Source organism: Jaculus jaculus, unplaced genomic scaffold, assembly GCF_020740685.1.
Source record: "Jaculus jaculus isolate mJacJac1 unplaced genomic scaffold, mJacJac1.mat.Y.cur mat_scaffold_34_1_3701052_arrow_ctg1, whole genome shotgun sequence".
Classification (NCBI taxonomy): Eukaryota; Metazoa; Chordata; class Mammalia; order Rodentia; family Dipodidae; genus Jaculus; species Jaculus jaculus.
This window is the reverse complement of record NW_025423490.1, coordinates 3,460,511-3,474,282: the sequence shown is the minus strand read 5'-3', so window position 1 is coordinate 3,474,282 and position 13,772 is coordinate 3,460,511. Positions and strand designations below refer to the sequence as shown.

Sequence of the window (13,772 nt, the reverse complement as noted above, 5' to 3'; positions counted from 1 at the left end):
TAAGAAATAAAAAGAAAAAATGATGTAGATTGGGGGAGCTATTTTATAGAATATTTGTTTCTGTTAAAACTATAAAACATATTGGAGATTTTAAGGAATTTTTAATACTCAAGAAGCAATTCCCTATAATGATTTGTAAAAGTGTAAGGATAGGGCTGGAGAGATGGCTTAGCAGTTGAGCGCTTGCCTGTGAAGCCTGAGGACCGCGGTTTGAAGCTCGATTCTCCAGGACCCACGTTAGCCAGATGCTCAAAGGGGTGCATGCATCTGGAGTTCGGTTTGCAGTGGCTGGAGGCCCTGGTGCGCCCATTCTCTCTCTCTATCTGCCTCTTTCTCTGTCTCTCTCTGTCGCTCTCAAATAAGTGAAAATAAACAAAAAAAGAAAAAAAGTGTAAGGATATATGAAGCTTAGTACTATAAAGCTTAGTAATTTAGGATTGAAAGTGTGTGAACAAACATTAAATGTATTTGCATCTTGAGCATTCTAACACAAATATAAAACACAAAACACCTATTATTAACATTGATTTCACATGCTGAACTCGGATTTGGATACTGACTATTTTATATTCTATGGAAAGAATCTTCAAAGTTTCATCAATGTGTTCAATACTATTGCTTCTTAACAAAATCATGAAATTCAAAAGGCTGATATCAAAAGTAATTATTTCTTTCTTGGATTATACTAAAATTTTCCAGTTTGAACTAATCTTCAAATTTATTATAGATATGTAGAGTTCCCAAAAATGTATTTTAACATAGGATAATTTTGCTTATGATGGAAAAACCTTTTAACTTTCAGATCGTTAAAAAAAAATACCAAAACCCCGAAGATAAAAACTATGTGGGAGGTCAAATTATTTCTTACTGTAAGTAATATAACATTTCAATCAACTTTGCAGTAAAATTCTTAAAAGCATTCAAAAGTATTTGTGTTTTATAATTGTTAATGCATTTATGTTGTGGAAGAAGACACAAGAAACAAAAAATAATCTCAAATTATTCCAACTCCCACAATGAGAAAGCTTCAAATTAAGGAATTATCAGTGCTGCTTGGAAAATATGTCTTACTTGTATTCTTAAAATTCACTTTGGCTGTTTGTCATAATTAATACTTAGAGTAAAGCTAAACTAGTTATATTTATAAAATGTTACTTCTTTGGGTAGATATGCTTGACATCATAGCTTTCAACTGAGAAGAAATTAGTTGGTAATTTTAATCACAATTTACGATGGACAAATTAACAACTTATCATCAACTGAGATAGGAAAAGGATCAATAAAAGAAATGATAATTCCTCACTGTGCAATTCTGCCAATTAGTAATATTAAGCCAAGAATTTGATAGTCTACTCAGTTGTAGTACGTATTTCCAGGCATGTTACTGAGAAGCAAAAATAGACATATATAATGCCAAGGTTTTTTTTAAGGGTAGTTTAATGATTATGGACATGGGTGGCTGGTTAGTACAATACAAAAAACACAAAGGAAATAACACTAATACCAGTACTTAAAGACATCAGGGTAGCAACTAAGATTATTATTAATTTTTGTATTATTTGCTTGTTTTAGAACACATATCAAAGCTTGAACTTGAGGTATATCTACAATACATATACAACCTTAATCAAAATACTTTTCAAAAAAATTGCAAACCGTATTTATGTGGATTTGTATTCTGACAGAATGAAACACAAAAGGAACATTCAACTGGGAGGGTATGCTGACAATGAAGCTCTGTTCAAAGGTCTTCCTCTCCCTTTGTGCTTACCACCGGCCGTACAGTTTCCTGAGAGGATTCATTATGCAACAATGTCAATCACAGCGTTAATGAATTTTGGAAGGAAAACGTGGGAAAGCAAATTTGAAGGTGAGACTTCATCTTTGTTTTCAAATAAGTGGTCCTAATTTCTCTTCTTAAAGAAAATGTTTGAATCAGTTTATTATAAATATATCTAAACCATTAATTTTTGCAGCTTTCAGGTAAAGTCCAGCAGCTCGTTTATACAAGCCTGTGAGAAGAGGTCAATGGAGATCATCTGATCTTAAGTCGTGACATCATCCATTCAAGTCCTTGGCTTAACCCTTCGCCAGTAAGAGCACAGCATGCCTGGATATGCCACTGGTGATCTTTAATAGATTTCAGCCTCAAAACCTGGGAGATTTCTGCTACAGTCATGCACTCTGTGACATCTTGTTTATTAGCAAAAATCAGCAATCCAGCCTTCCTTAGGTCCTCATGTGCTAACATTTTGAAGAGTTCTTCTTTAGTGACAGAAATCCTTTCTCTGTCGGTACTGTCCACAACAAGTATTGCAAACTCTGTGTTAGTGTAGTAAGTGTTCCAGGAGCAACGAAGAGATTCTTGGCCACCAATATCCCACATTAGGAAACGTGTATTATTAACCACTATCTCTTCTACATTACTTCCAATTGTAGGAGATGTATGGGCAACTTCATTCATTGAAAACTGGTAAAGGATCGTAGTTTTCCCTGCATTATCCAACCCAACAATGACAACTTTGTGCTCCTGGTGATTAAACAGTCTCCAGATCCTGGTGAAGAGAGTTCCCATTCTTGGGCAGCGGGCACCCCCCCAGGCACGCGGGCCGCCTGGCCTCCCCTGGCTCGGGCTCAGGCTGAGGGACGGAAAGACACCCCGGAGCCTCCGCCTGTGCTGCCGCTGCCCCGCCGGCCACCGGCCGCTTCCAGGGAACCCGAGGGAGGCCGCAGCCCAGGCCGCCCTGCCGCACGCGAGGCCCCACCGCGGCCCACACGGCCCTCGCCTGGCCCACGGACATCGCTGCCTGCTTTGTCTGCAACAAACCTGGCGGCCACGGTCCTCCTCCCGCTAATCTCCAACGCAGGCAGTGGCAGCGGTGACCACGCCACAACGAGCTTTTGATCAGAGAGACCTACAAGGTTTCCTAAAAGAAAGACAGACAGATTCCTGTCAGAGTACTTGATGACCCACCAAAGGTCAGTGGTAAGACCCTACTGCTGAAGACACCTTATGCAGTTGACAGTAAAATGGAATTGGCGTGGCTGGAAGCTCAAGAGACTCAGTCTGCAGACAGTGCGTCTAGTGCCAGAAAGTGCTACATGGGCGACTGCAGAAAATGACCAATATCTGTCCCAGCAAACTACTTAGCAGCAAGTAACCTGTTGTGATGCCCACACAAGTGCAATAGTGGCACACAGCCATGGTGGGGAGCCAACTGCTCTTGATTTGGCTAACTGATCCCCTCAGTGGTACAGAACCCATAGCTGGAGCTGGGAAACAAGTCAGAACCATATCCAAACATAAGCCCACTCTCCAATATCAAGCTACCATCAATCATGGGCTACAAGAGGGCCTACACCTATTAAACTCTCTATAAAAAAGTAAGGGTTATCTCATTTGTCTGGTGCTAACTTACTCTCCATTGGAGAACCTGCTTTTCTTTTTCAGTAGATGCAGATCCTAAGTTGAGAGCCACCCCATCATACCTCAAAAGCGCCCTGCTGAAACTAAGAACAATTGGTGAAACAAGCAAGGGTGCTGTTTTCCTGGTGATCTGGGTACCAGTACAAGGGTGAAGGAGGTCAACACAGAGAAAAATCAACTCCTACCAAATCAGAGATCCATAGACCCAGAGGCCCCCAACACCTCATCACTGAAGCATACCAAAAATGAACCCAACATGGCTCAGGGAAATTTTGCAGAAGAGGGGGTAGAAAGAATGTCAGAGGCACATGTGGGTCATGATATGCAGAGACATTTATCCTACCCATAACTGTGGGCTAACTCCACAATGCATGACCCACATACCTCAAAAAGGAGGGGCCAAGGGCAGGGGGTAGGTAATGGATGAGCCTAGTAATGGTACCAAATTGACTGTATTTGATGAGTACAAAACTAATTAATTTAAAAAATTCAAAAAAAAGGAAAAACTGGTGTCTAGAGAGATTATTCAGTGGTTAAGGCACTTCCCTTATAAATCTATTGGTTATCTTTTTCTTCCCTCTCTTAGTGGGCACTGACCTGCAACTCCCAGTACCAGCATGAGCTTTTGATCAGAGAGACCTACAAGGTTTCCTAAAAGACAGACAGATTCCTGTCAGAGTACTTGATGACACACCAAAGGTTAGTGGTAAGACCCTACTGCTGAAGACACCTTATGTGGTTGACACGTAAAATGGAATGGCATGGCTGGAAGTTGGAAGAGAGTCAGTCCCCAGACAGTCAGCATATCTAATGTCAGAAGGTGCTACATGGGCAACTGGAGGAAAATGACCAATATCTGTCCAAGCAACTCATGGTCTAACCTACTTAGCAGCAAATAACCTGTCTCCATGCAGATAGTCCGGAAAAACGTGCTTCCCACTGCCCATGACTGTTTCCAAAACATAAGACCATCTTGCAAATTTAATGCACCTTTCTTTCCAGCATTTCTTATGTTCTATAATAACAGGTGGGGTGCCAATTTGTCAATCAAGTGGTGGGGGGAAGCAGACATTGAATGAAAGGAAATTCCTTCTGCATTCAGGCCCCTTCAAAAGATTGCATTCTTTCTCTTGTCACAATGCAAGTCAGTTGGCTCAATTTTAGTGGTTGTAATTTCTCAAACAATTTGAACTGAGTGGGCAGCAGTTTCACTCAAAGATTTCATTTCTGTGCCATATCCCTCTGTTCACACCAGTCCATTTCTATGCAATGCAACCCTGCACAAATTTTCAGAACATGGGTGTAACAGCAAGTCTCTCACACAAACTGCTTCTATCCCAGTCAAAGCAAAGCTCTTTCTCTCTTTCATAAGCAAAACCTTATAGACCATAGTTCCTACTACATTTAGGTCTTTCAACTCTTATCAGAATAGTCCATCAAGAATACTTAACAGCACTACAAGGCATCTCTTGGGCAAAGGTTTCAAATCCTTCCACATTCCTCTTGATGACCAGCTCCTAAAGACCAAAGCCACAAAATCAGGTGTCTAGCAGCAAATGACACCACTCCTCAGTGCCAACTTTACTTTCACAGCCAGGTTCACATTGCTGCCAGAAAACACCCAACTCAGAACAGCATGCAGAGAAAAAAAGGTTTATTTTGGCTTGCAGACTTGAGGGGAAGCTCCATGATAGTGGGAAAAAACCATGCCATGAGCAGGGGAATGGACATCACCTCACCACCAACATCATGTGGACAACAGAAACAGGAGAGTGTGTCAAACACTGACAAGGGAAAACTAGCTATAATACCAAGAAGCCTGTCCCCAACAATACACTGCCTCCAGGGGGCATTAATTACAAAATATTCATCAGCTGGCAACCTAACATTCAGAACACCCATGCTTATGGGGGACACCTGAATCAAACCTACAAAGCCAAAGATTCAATTAATCAGGACCTACATTAGCCAGATGCTCAAGGTAGCTCATGCGACTGGAGTCCATTTGCAGTGACTGGTTCACCCATTCTCTCTTTTCTTCCTCCCTCCCTCTCTCTCTCTTTCTTTCTCTCTCTCTCTCTCTCTCTCTCTCTCTCTCACACACACACACACACACACACACACACACACACACACACAAATAAAATAAAAAATTAAAACATCCCTGGGGCTGGGGACATTGCTCACTAGGTTCTTGCTTGCTTTCTCTGTAATCTCTGAATCTCTGTCTTTTTGATGAGGTTTGAGTGACCATAGTGCCTATCACCATCTTCCTGGAACTGGTTTCAGGTTAACCATGAGAGTAGTATTCATGTCACTGCTTCCTTTGTAGTGTAGCTCTTGACAGGTGAGGTGGAGGTGCTCCATCTCATGGTAAGCAGTCGGCTCTCTATTCTTGATGTATTGATGTACCGTAGTTCTCCCCAGGATTCCCCACCAACTGTAAGAACAGACTCTTCAAATGTGATAGCAGTTTGAATTAAGTGGGTAAGCGTAGCTATTAGAGAGACTTATTGATGTGTATGTCTTCTTTCGCTGAAAAGGAGTGGAGGTTCCCTCTGCAGCCTATTGGTTTCCTGCCTTAGGGAATCTTACTTTTTTTTTTTTCCCAGTGCCAGATATGGGTTCTTTCCCACTGAGCAGGTCTCATGTCCAAGCAGTGCCCAGTGGGTTACCTGAAACAGCTGTGCACCACTATTGCACAAGAGTATACTTCTTGCTAGGCTGGTTGATTTTGTAACTGGTAAGGTCTCCTGTTCATTCAATCAATTGGCAGCCATTTATTCTCCAGATTCTGTCATAGAACTTTTCAGCACTATGAGGGCAAGCTGGGAGGGAACTGGATCCCCCTCAGTTCAAGCATGGACACTTGATGTCTTGTGGCCACATGCTGTGGTATTTTCAGCAATAGAGACTTTTAGCTTTTGCAGGTAGACAAGTGTTTTGGCAACATCTTGTATAATTTTAGGGACATAAATATCTTCCTGAAAAAGAGCTCACTGTGGAAGTAATCCAATTCTGGCCCTAAGAATTGCAAGCCAGAACCCATTCTTTTAGGGCTATGCTTTCTCCATTTTTTAGGGGGCTCTTCTGTTTGTATCCCCCCTCCCTATTACTGAGGATAGTGAATTGTAGAATGTGATCCAGGAATAAGATTTCTATTGAGTTCATGTTGCCATTAGTTTTGTGTATCGCCCCCCCCACCATTTCTATAGAATTAAAGATCCAGGTGTGATTCTAGTAACTACAACTACCTGATGTTTGACAAAGGGGCCAAAAATGTTCACTGAAAGGAAGACAGCATCTTCAGCAAATGATGCCGGAGAAAGTGAATAGCCACATGTAGAAGATTGAATTTGGACCCCTCCTATAATCTTGCACAAAAATCAACTCCAAATGGAACAAGGACCTCAATATAAGGCCTGAAATTAACTAGAAGAATAAGTAGGGAGAATACTACTAGATGTAGGCATAAGGAAAGACTTTGTGAATAAGACTCCAGAAGTCCAGGGAATTAAGCAAACATTCAACAACTGGGACCTCATGGAAATGAAAAGCTATTGTACAAACAAACCATCAACAGAGTCAATAGACAACTTACTGATTGGGAGGAAACCTTCACCAGCTAAACCTCCAACAAAAGTTCAATATCTAGAATCTACAAAGAGCTCCAAAACCTAAACAATCAAAAAAATCAAGCACCTTGCTAAAAAAAAAAAAAAAAATGGGACAGCAAATTGAACATTTCAAAAGAAAAATATACAAAGTCCATTAAAAACCCAGAGAGGTGTTCAACATCTCTATTCATCAGGGAAATGCAAATTAAGATGACCATGATATTCCATCTAACCACAGCAGAATGGAAGCCACCAAAATAGCAAATGACAGCCCATGCTTCCAACGGTTTGGGGAAAGCGGAACCCTCATCCACTAGTGGTGCAAGCTTGAGCAACTACTATGGAAATCAGTATGGAAATGCCTCAAGATGCTGAATATATGAATATAGAATCACCATTAGGGATTGAGATGGCTTAGCAATTAACGTGCTTGCCTGCAAAGGCTAAGAATGCATGTTTGAATCTCCAGGTCCACATAATTAGAGGCACAGTGATGTGAGCGCACAGTGCAGCACGTGCACCATGTACCTGAAGCTCAGTCACAGCAGATGAAAGGCCCTGGTATGCCCATTCTCTTTCTTTCTCTCTCTCTCTCCCTCTCTCCCCTCTCTGCCTCCCCCCTCCCAAAAATGAATTATAATAATAATAAATTACAGGAAAATGGGGGGAGTTGGAAAAATCATGCTAAGTGAGGCCATATAGGCTCAAAAGGCAAATGCCCCATGCCCTCTCTCATATGCAACATCTAACCTGGACCATCACAAGGAATATCAATGGTAAGAACATGAACCTGGAATGAGGCTAGGAAAATGGGGAAACAGGGAGGGAGGAAGGGAAGGAGAGGGGGGAAGAAGGGCTACTCTGAAATTCAGTGGTCAAGAAAAAAATGAAAGGAGAAAGAAGGAGAGGGGAGAAAAAAAAAGAAAACAGTTTTTTAAATGTTTTGTCTGTCTGTTTGTTTGTTTGTTTATTTATTTATTTATTTATTTATTTGAGAAAGAGAATGTATGTCTGGGCCTCTAGCCAGTCCAGAGGAAATCCAGATGAATGTTACACCTTGTGCATCTGTCTTTATGTGGGTACTGGGGAATAGAACATGGGTACTTTGGTTTGGCCAACAAGTACCTTAACTGCTAAGCCATCTCTCCAGCCCAATAGTTTTGAGTTTTATCAAATCACAACTGATATCATCCTAAGTGCCCCATTTTTGAAGCAGAGAAGTTAATGTCTCCAAAGACACTGTTGAGATAGGATTGTAAATAACCCATGTAAAAGTGCATCCTTTAAATAGAATCATATCCCTCTACAATTAAGTAACTCCAAAGAAACTGGTCTCTGTGCCACAATTTTCTTGTCTATAAAATTGAAGAGTTGAAGTAATAGCCTCAATCTACAAGTTATAACAATTTTAGTTCACTGGTATTTGATGGAAAGTCCTGAAACATTTTCCGCTTGTTTTTTTAAATATTTTTGTTTATAAATTATTTGCAAGCAGAGAGAGAGAGAATGAGTACACCAGGGTTTCTTGCTGCTGGAAGTGACTCCAAGTACAAGTGTCATTTTGTGCACCTGGCTTTCCATGGGTACTGGGGGATCCAACTCAGGCTGTCAGGCTTTGCAAGCAAATGCCTTTAACCATTGAGCCATTTCTCCATCCCTTGTTTTTGTGCATCTATAAGTAATATATTTTTATTTTCTTAATTAATTGACATCCATATTGAATTACCAATTATGCAGGCACAGATGAGGTGACAATACATTCAATAGATAGGAAAAAATTGACTGTTTCTCTTACTATATTAAAAATATGTAGAGATTGGAGAAATGTTGTTTAGTACTTAAGATGCTTGTATGGGGCTGAATAATTGGGGTAGTGGTTAAGGCACTTATCTATGAAGCCTAAGGACCCAGGTTCGATTCTCCAGGTAACATGTAAGCTATGTGCATAGGATGACACATGCGTCTGCGGTTTGTTTGCAGTGGCTAGAAGCCCTAGCATGCCCATTCTCTTTTGCTTTCTCTCCCACTCTCTGTCTCTAATAAATCAATAAAAATTTTAAAAAATGAAAAAAGTAAAAATGCTTGTATGCAAGCCTGCCAACTCAAGTTTGATCCCCTAGCACCCATGTAAAGCTGGACACAAAGTGGCTTGTAGCCACTGCAAATGAACTCCAGACACATGTGCTACATTGTGGATCACCTGGCTTATGTGGGTACTGGGGAATTGAACCTGGGTCGTTAGGATTCACAGGCCAGCACCTTACCAGTAAGCCATATCACCATCCTAGGTCCCCATTTTGTAAGTTCTTGAGCTCTGAGCTGCATCTTATCACCAGTACCATATAAGTAAGGGGGGATTTCTAAAGAAAACAATAAAAATGTTAATTAGAAGTGGTCATAAAAAGGGAATGTTTATTTTGTCTTTACAATGTACTAAGTTGCATTGAAAATGTGTTTCCAAAACATATCCATGGTAACAAACAACCATTCTTTTAGGTGTGGAAATTCAAACATGGGTTAATACTAAATATGGTTTAGAAAAATAATGGAAATTGCGAAGTGCCCACAAAGAAAATAAGCATGGTAAATGTAGCAAGTCCCAGACCAGAAATCAAGTTCAAGACCACCCAAATAAGGATTTCAAAAGGAGAGTCTTTATTAGGCAGCCAATGACTGTTCCCTCACAGCAAACCACTGAGAAGAGCAGCCCTATCCTACTTTTAGAGTGAGTTTTTACAGGTAGAAAACCACATTCCTATACAATGGTCAGGAAACAAAATCACATTCTTTAATAATGGTCAGGTAAAGTCCCCAGAATCCCCTATAATCCTATTTTGCAATGCAAACAAGCAAAAAAGGTGGAATTCTGATTGGATTTTTTGCATGTGGTGAGTTGGTTCTCTCTTGCTCTTTTTAACACTCTCTCTTGGTTTTCAATGCTAAGAGTTTTAACTATGATGTGTCTTGGAGAGTTTCTTCTTTGGTCCTGTCTGTTTGGTGTTTTGTGGGCTTCTTGTATTGGGATGGGTCTTTGTTTTGAGAAATTCAGAAATTTTTTTTCAATAATTTTGTTGAATATGTTCTCTATGCCTCTAGCTTAGAGTTCCTCTCCTTCTACTATACCCAAGATATGGATGTTTGGCCATCAAACAGTTCCCTCATATTCTGTTCACTTGATTTTTTGAACTTATTGAAGTTTTTGGCTTCCTGAATAATTTCTTCTGTCTTGTCTACCAGGTCAGAGGTTTTATTCCACATGAGTAACTCTGTAGGTGAGGGGTTCTAGAGAGGTTTTTATAATTTCTATTTGATTTTTGTTTCCTTTTGCATTGTTTCCATATCTTTTTTGAGGTATTATTTCAATTAGAGTTCTGATTTTCCTGATGCTTCCTGGAATTCATTCTTGCATATGATCATTTCTTCATTAAGCCTAATCAATCAGTTTTTGATATCTTCCATTTCTTCACTCACCTTCAATTCATTCATATCTCTTTTGAGGGCTATAACATTTTCTTCAATCAGGTTAAGCCTGCTGTCAAAAAAGTTGAAGGCTTTAAGAGATGATTCTGTTCAGACTTCTGGTTAAGATGGTGGTGTAGGTACCACGCCAAAGCAGCCTAAGGGGGAAAAAGACCAAAAAAACTCAGCAAACTACACACCTTTACTAAAAAGTGAGGTGTATAGGAAATTGAAGTGGCAGCGGAGAAGTAGAAGAGATCCAGAGCATCCAGAGCCCGCACAGGCCGGCAAAAGTGGCCCTGGCAGCTCCACCAACCGTGGCAGCTCAACAGAAAGCAGGCAGGCTCGGCCCCAGCCACAGGAAAAGCCAGGTACCGGGAGCTTCCACTCACACCGGCACTCTCCGCAACTCAGGAAATGTGAAGGAAGAGCGTCAGTGAGCAATGGAGGAGCAGACCATGAGGTAAAAGAACATGTGGAACAGCTGAGGCTCCCTCCCCTCCCCCACCACCTGAGCCCAGCTCCAGCTAACAGAGCAGCATCCTGGGACTGGCCACGCCAACTTGAGCTGACAGCAGGACCCAAGCAGGAGCAGAGTTTGGCAGCAACATCAGCGGCTCCGGTACCAGTAACAGCGGCCCCAGCAGCAGCAGCTTCAGTGGCAGCAGTAGTGGTGGAAACAGCAGCAGCAGCTTCAGCAGCAGTGGTGGCTCCAGCAGTGGCAGCTACAGCAGCAGCAGAGGCAGCAGCAGCTTCAGCAGCAGCGGCGACAGACCCAGAAGAGGCAGCTTTAGCAGCAGTAGTTCCAGCAGCGGGTGTGTTGATCTGCAGGGCCACACTTGCCAGGCTCAGTTTGCCCCACAGGAAAAGCCAGTGCCCAGCTCCAGAAATCAGAGCAGCAGCCCGACGACCCAGGCAGCAACTTGACTGAGACAAAAATCATCCAAGGTAACAGGGATTGCACCAGGGAAGGGTCTCACATGGTCGCAAGCTGACTTGGATCCCTCAACAGACCAAAAATCTTAACCTCTTTGTTCATAGAGGATCTGGTCATTATAATAACTACTCTTGCATACATACTTGGGGCTGTTTTTGATTGAATGTGTACAGTGTTTAGTTAACTTTTAGAATCTACCTGTATTTTATTCCACTCAGCCTGCTTGAATATTCCCATAGCAGGGAAACTCAACCCCTAGGGACACCTTTGTAGATACTCTGAGAGTCTTTAAGAGCCACACCTAACACCTTAAGCTCCTACCCTGAAAATAGATAACATCAAATCAATTGATATAGCTAAGAATACCCAGCTAGCTAGAAAATCCAAGTTTTAACTTAATCCAAGGTGCAAAAATATATATATTATAACACAAGAAACACTAAAAAACAAGACGATATAAATCCACCTAAAAGTATTAATGCATCAGAAATGTCCTCCAGTGAGAACGAGTTAGAGGAAATGCCTGAGAAAGAGTTCAAAAGAATGATTGTATATATGTTCAAAGAGGTCAAGGAACAAATCAAAAGAGAAATCAAAGAGGAAATCAAAGGAATCAAAGAAGACGCAGGACGCCAATTTAATGAAATAAAGAAGGCAATACAAGACATAAATAAGAAAATAGAAAGAGATGATTCTGTTCAATTTCATTGATATGATTGTTGGTTATTTGATGGTTCTTTCAGTTCCGTGAGTCTTTTGATCAGGGTCTCATTGGTTGTTGTATTTTCATTCTGGAAATTAATTTCTGTTGAATTCTTTATGATTTCATTGGAGGCTTCCATTGTAGAAGTAGGCAATTTTGGAGGATCACCATTAGTCTAAGTCTACCCTGGACTGCAGAGTGACTAACAAAAGTCAGCCTGGGCTAGAGGAAAACCCTACATCAAAAAACAAACAAAACAAAAATAATCAAAGAAACTTGTATAGCCATAAGATATTCAAAGTAGCAAAAATGATTGTGAACAAAAACAAGCTAGAGGCATCACACTACTTCCTGACTTCAAAATGTGTTAAAAGTCCAGCTTGGCAGAGTGGCACACATTAGTCATCCCAACACTTGGGAGGCACAGGCAGGAATATCAAGAATTCAAGGACATCCATAGCTACATAGTGAGGCCAACTGGGGCAATGTGAGATCTTGTCTTTCAAAACAAAGCCAACCGAACCGATAGAGATACAGATAGAGAAATCTATAGTAGCACAGAAACATACAGAGTCCATTGACCAATGGGAGAAAATAGATATACCAGAAGTAAAGTCTTCCATTCATTGCCAAATGATTATCAACAAAGCTGCCAAGGACACATGATAGGAAAGCACTATGATTTCAATGAGTGTTTTTTCACACAGGAAACATCTATATCTAAAAGAATAAAATTGGTCCTCAACTCACCCCATATATAAAAATCAACTTGAAATCTATTAGAAATAGACATGGTGGCACATGCCTTTAATTTCAGCAGTTGAGATGCAGAGGTAGGAGGATCACCATCTACTCAAGGCCAGGCTGGGATTATATAGTAAATTCCAGATCACCCTGGGCTACAGAAAGACTCTCTCTTGAAAAACACATAGAGACTGAAACTCTTCAATTACCAAAATAAAATGCTTGGAAAATTTTTGATAATTGGACAATGGTTGATTTCAGAGATTAGACAAAAATAAAAGCAACAAAAGCAAAAATAGGCATTCATTCAAGAGTGGAAAGGAGGAGCAGCATAGAGTAGAAAAGGAACTTGTAATGTTCTAAAAATGTGAAGCTATCAACTAGCTTTTTTTTTTCCCTATCTCTTTCTTGTTCCAGAATCTGCAAGAAATAATATGGTGATAATAGCAAAATCCACAAAAGATGGTTTGATTGTCCACAGGATTTACAAAAAGACCTATATCTCATTGAAGATACATAAAACTCAACCCAAAATTCTATGGCTATGGAGGACACAAGGAAATCTCAAAAGGAAAACCAAGGAATACCAACTAAGAGGCAGCAAAGTCAGTGGGCTGGAGATAAATGAGAGACTATGATGTTGCTGAGGAGACAGATTTCCTCATTGATGAAGTGTGCAGCCTTGTAAAGTAGCAGTAGAAAGTGCTATTGGCAGCAATGCTAACCAGCACAGCAAAGTCGATCAGAGGCCCAAATATGGAGAACAAACTTTAACCCAACTCACCAAGCTTGGGGAACCATTTAAATACATTGTGACTCCTATACTTCTGCAAAAGAGTGGAGGTGGATTACACACAGCAAGTTCCTGCTTCCAGGACACATGCT

The 13,772-nt window shown here is 40.8% G+C and overlaps 1 protein-coding gene across 1 annotated transcript; it reads right to left on the bottom strand.

Moving 5' to 3' along the window:
- Positions 1-2,035: 2,035 nt before the first annotated feature.
- Positions 2,036-2,575, bottom strand: LOC101601804 (ADP-ribosylation factor-like protein 5A). The gene has a single exon (XM_045141250.1). The coding sequence runs from the start codon at positions 2,573-2,575 to the stop codon at positions 2,036-2,038; it is 540 nt and encodes a 179-aa protein (XP_044997185.1).
- Positions 2,576-13,772: the final 11,197 nt, after the last annotated feature.

Bases quoted from the DNA above. Each gene is read 5' to 3' on its own strand.
- LOC101601804 (XM_045141250.1), bottom strand. From the start codon at position 2,575: ATGGGAACTCTCTTCACCAGGATCTGGAGACTGTTTAATCACCAGGAG.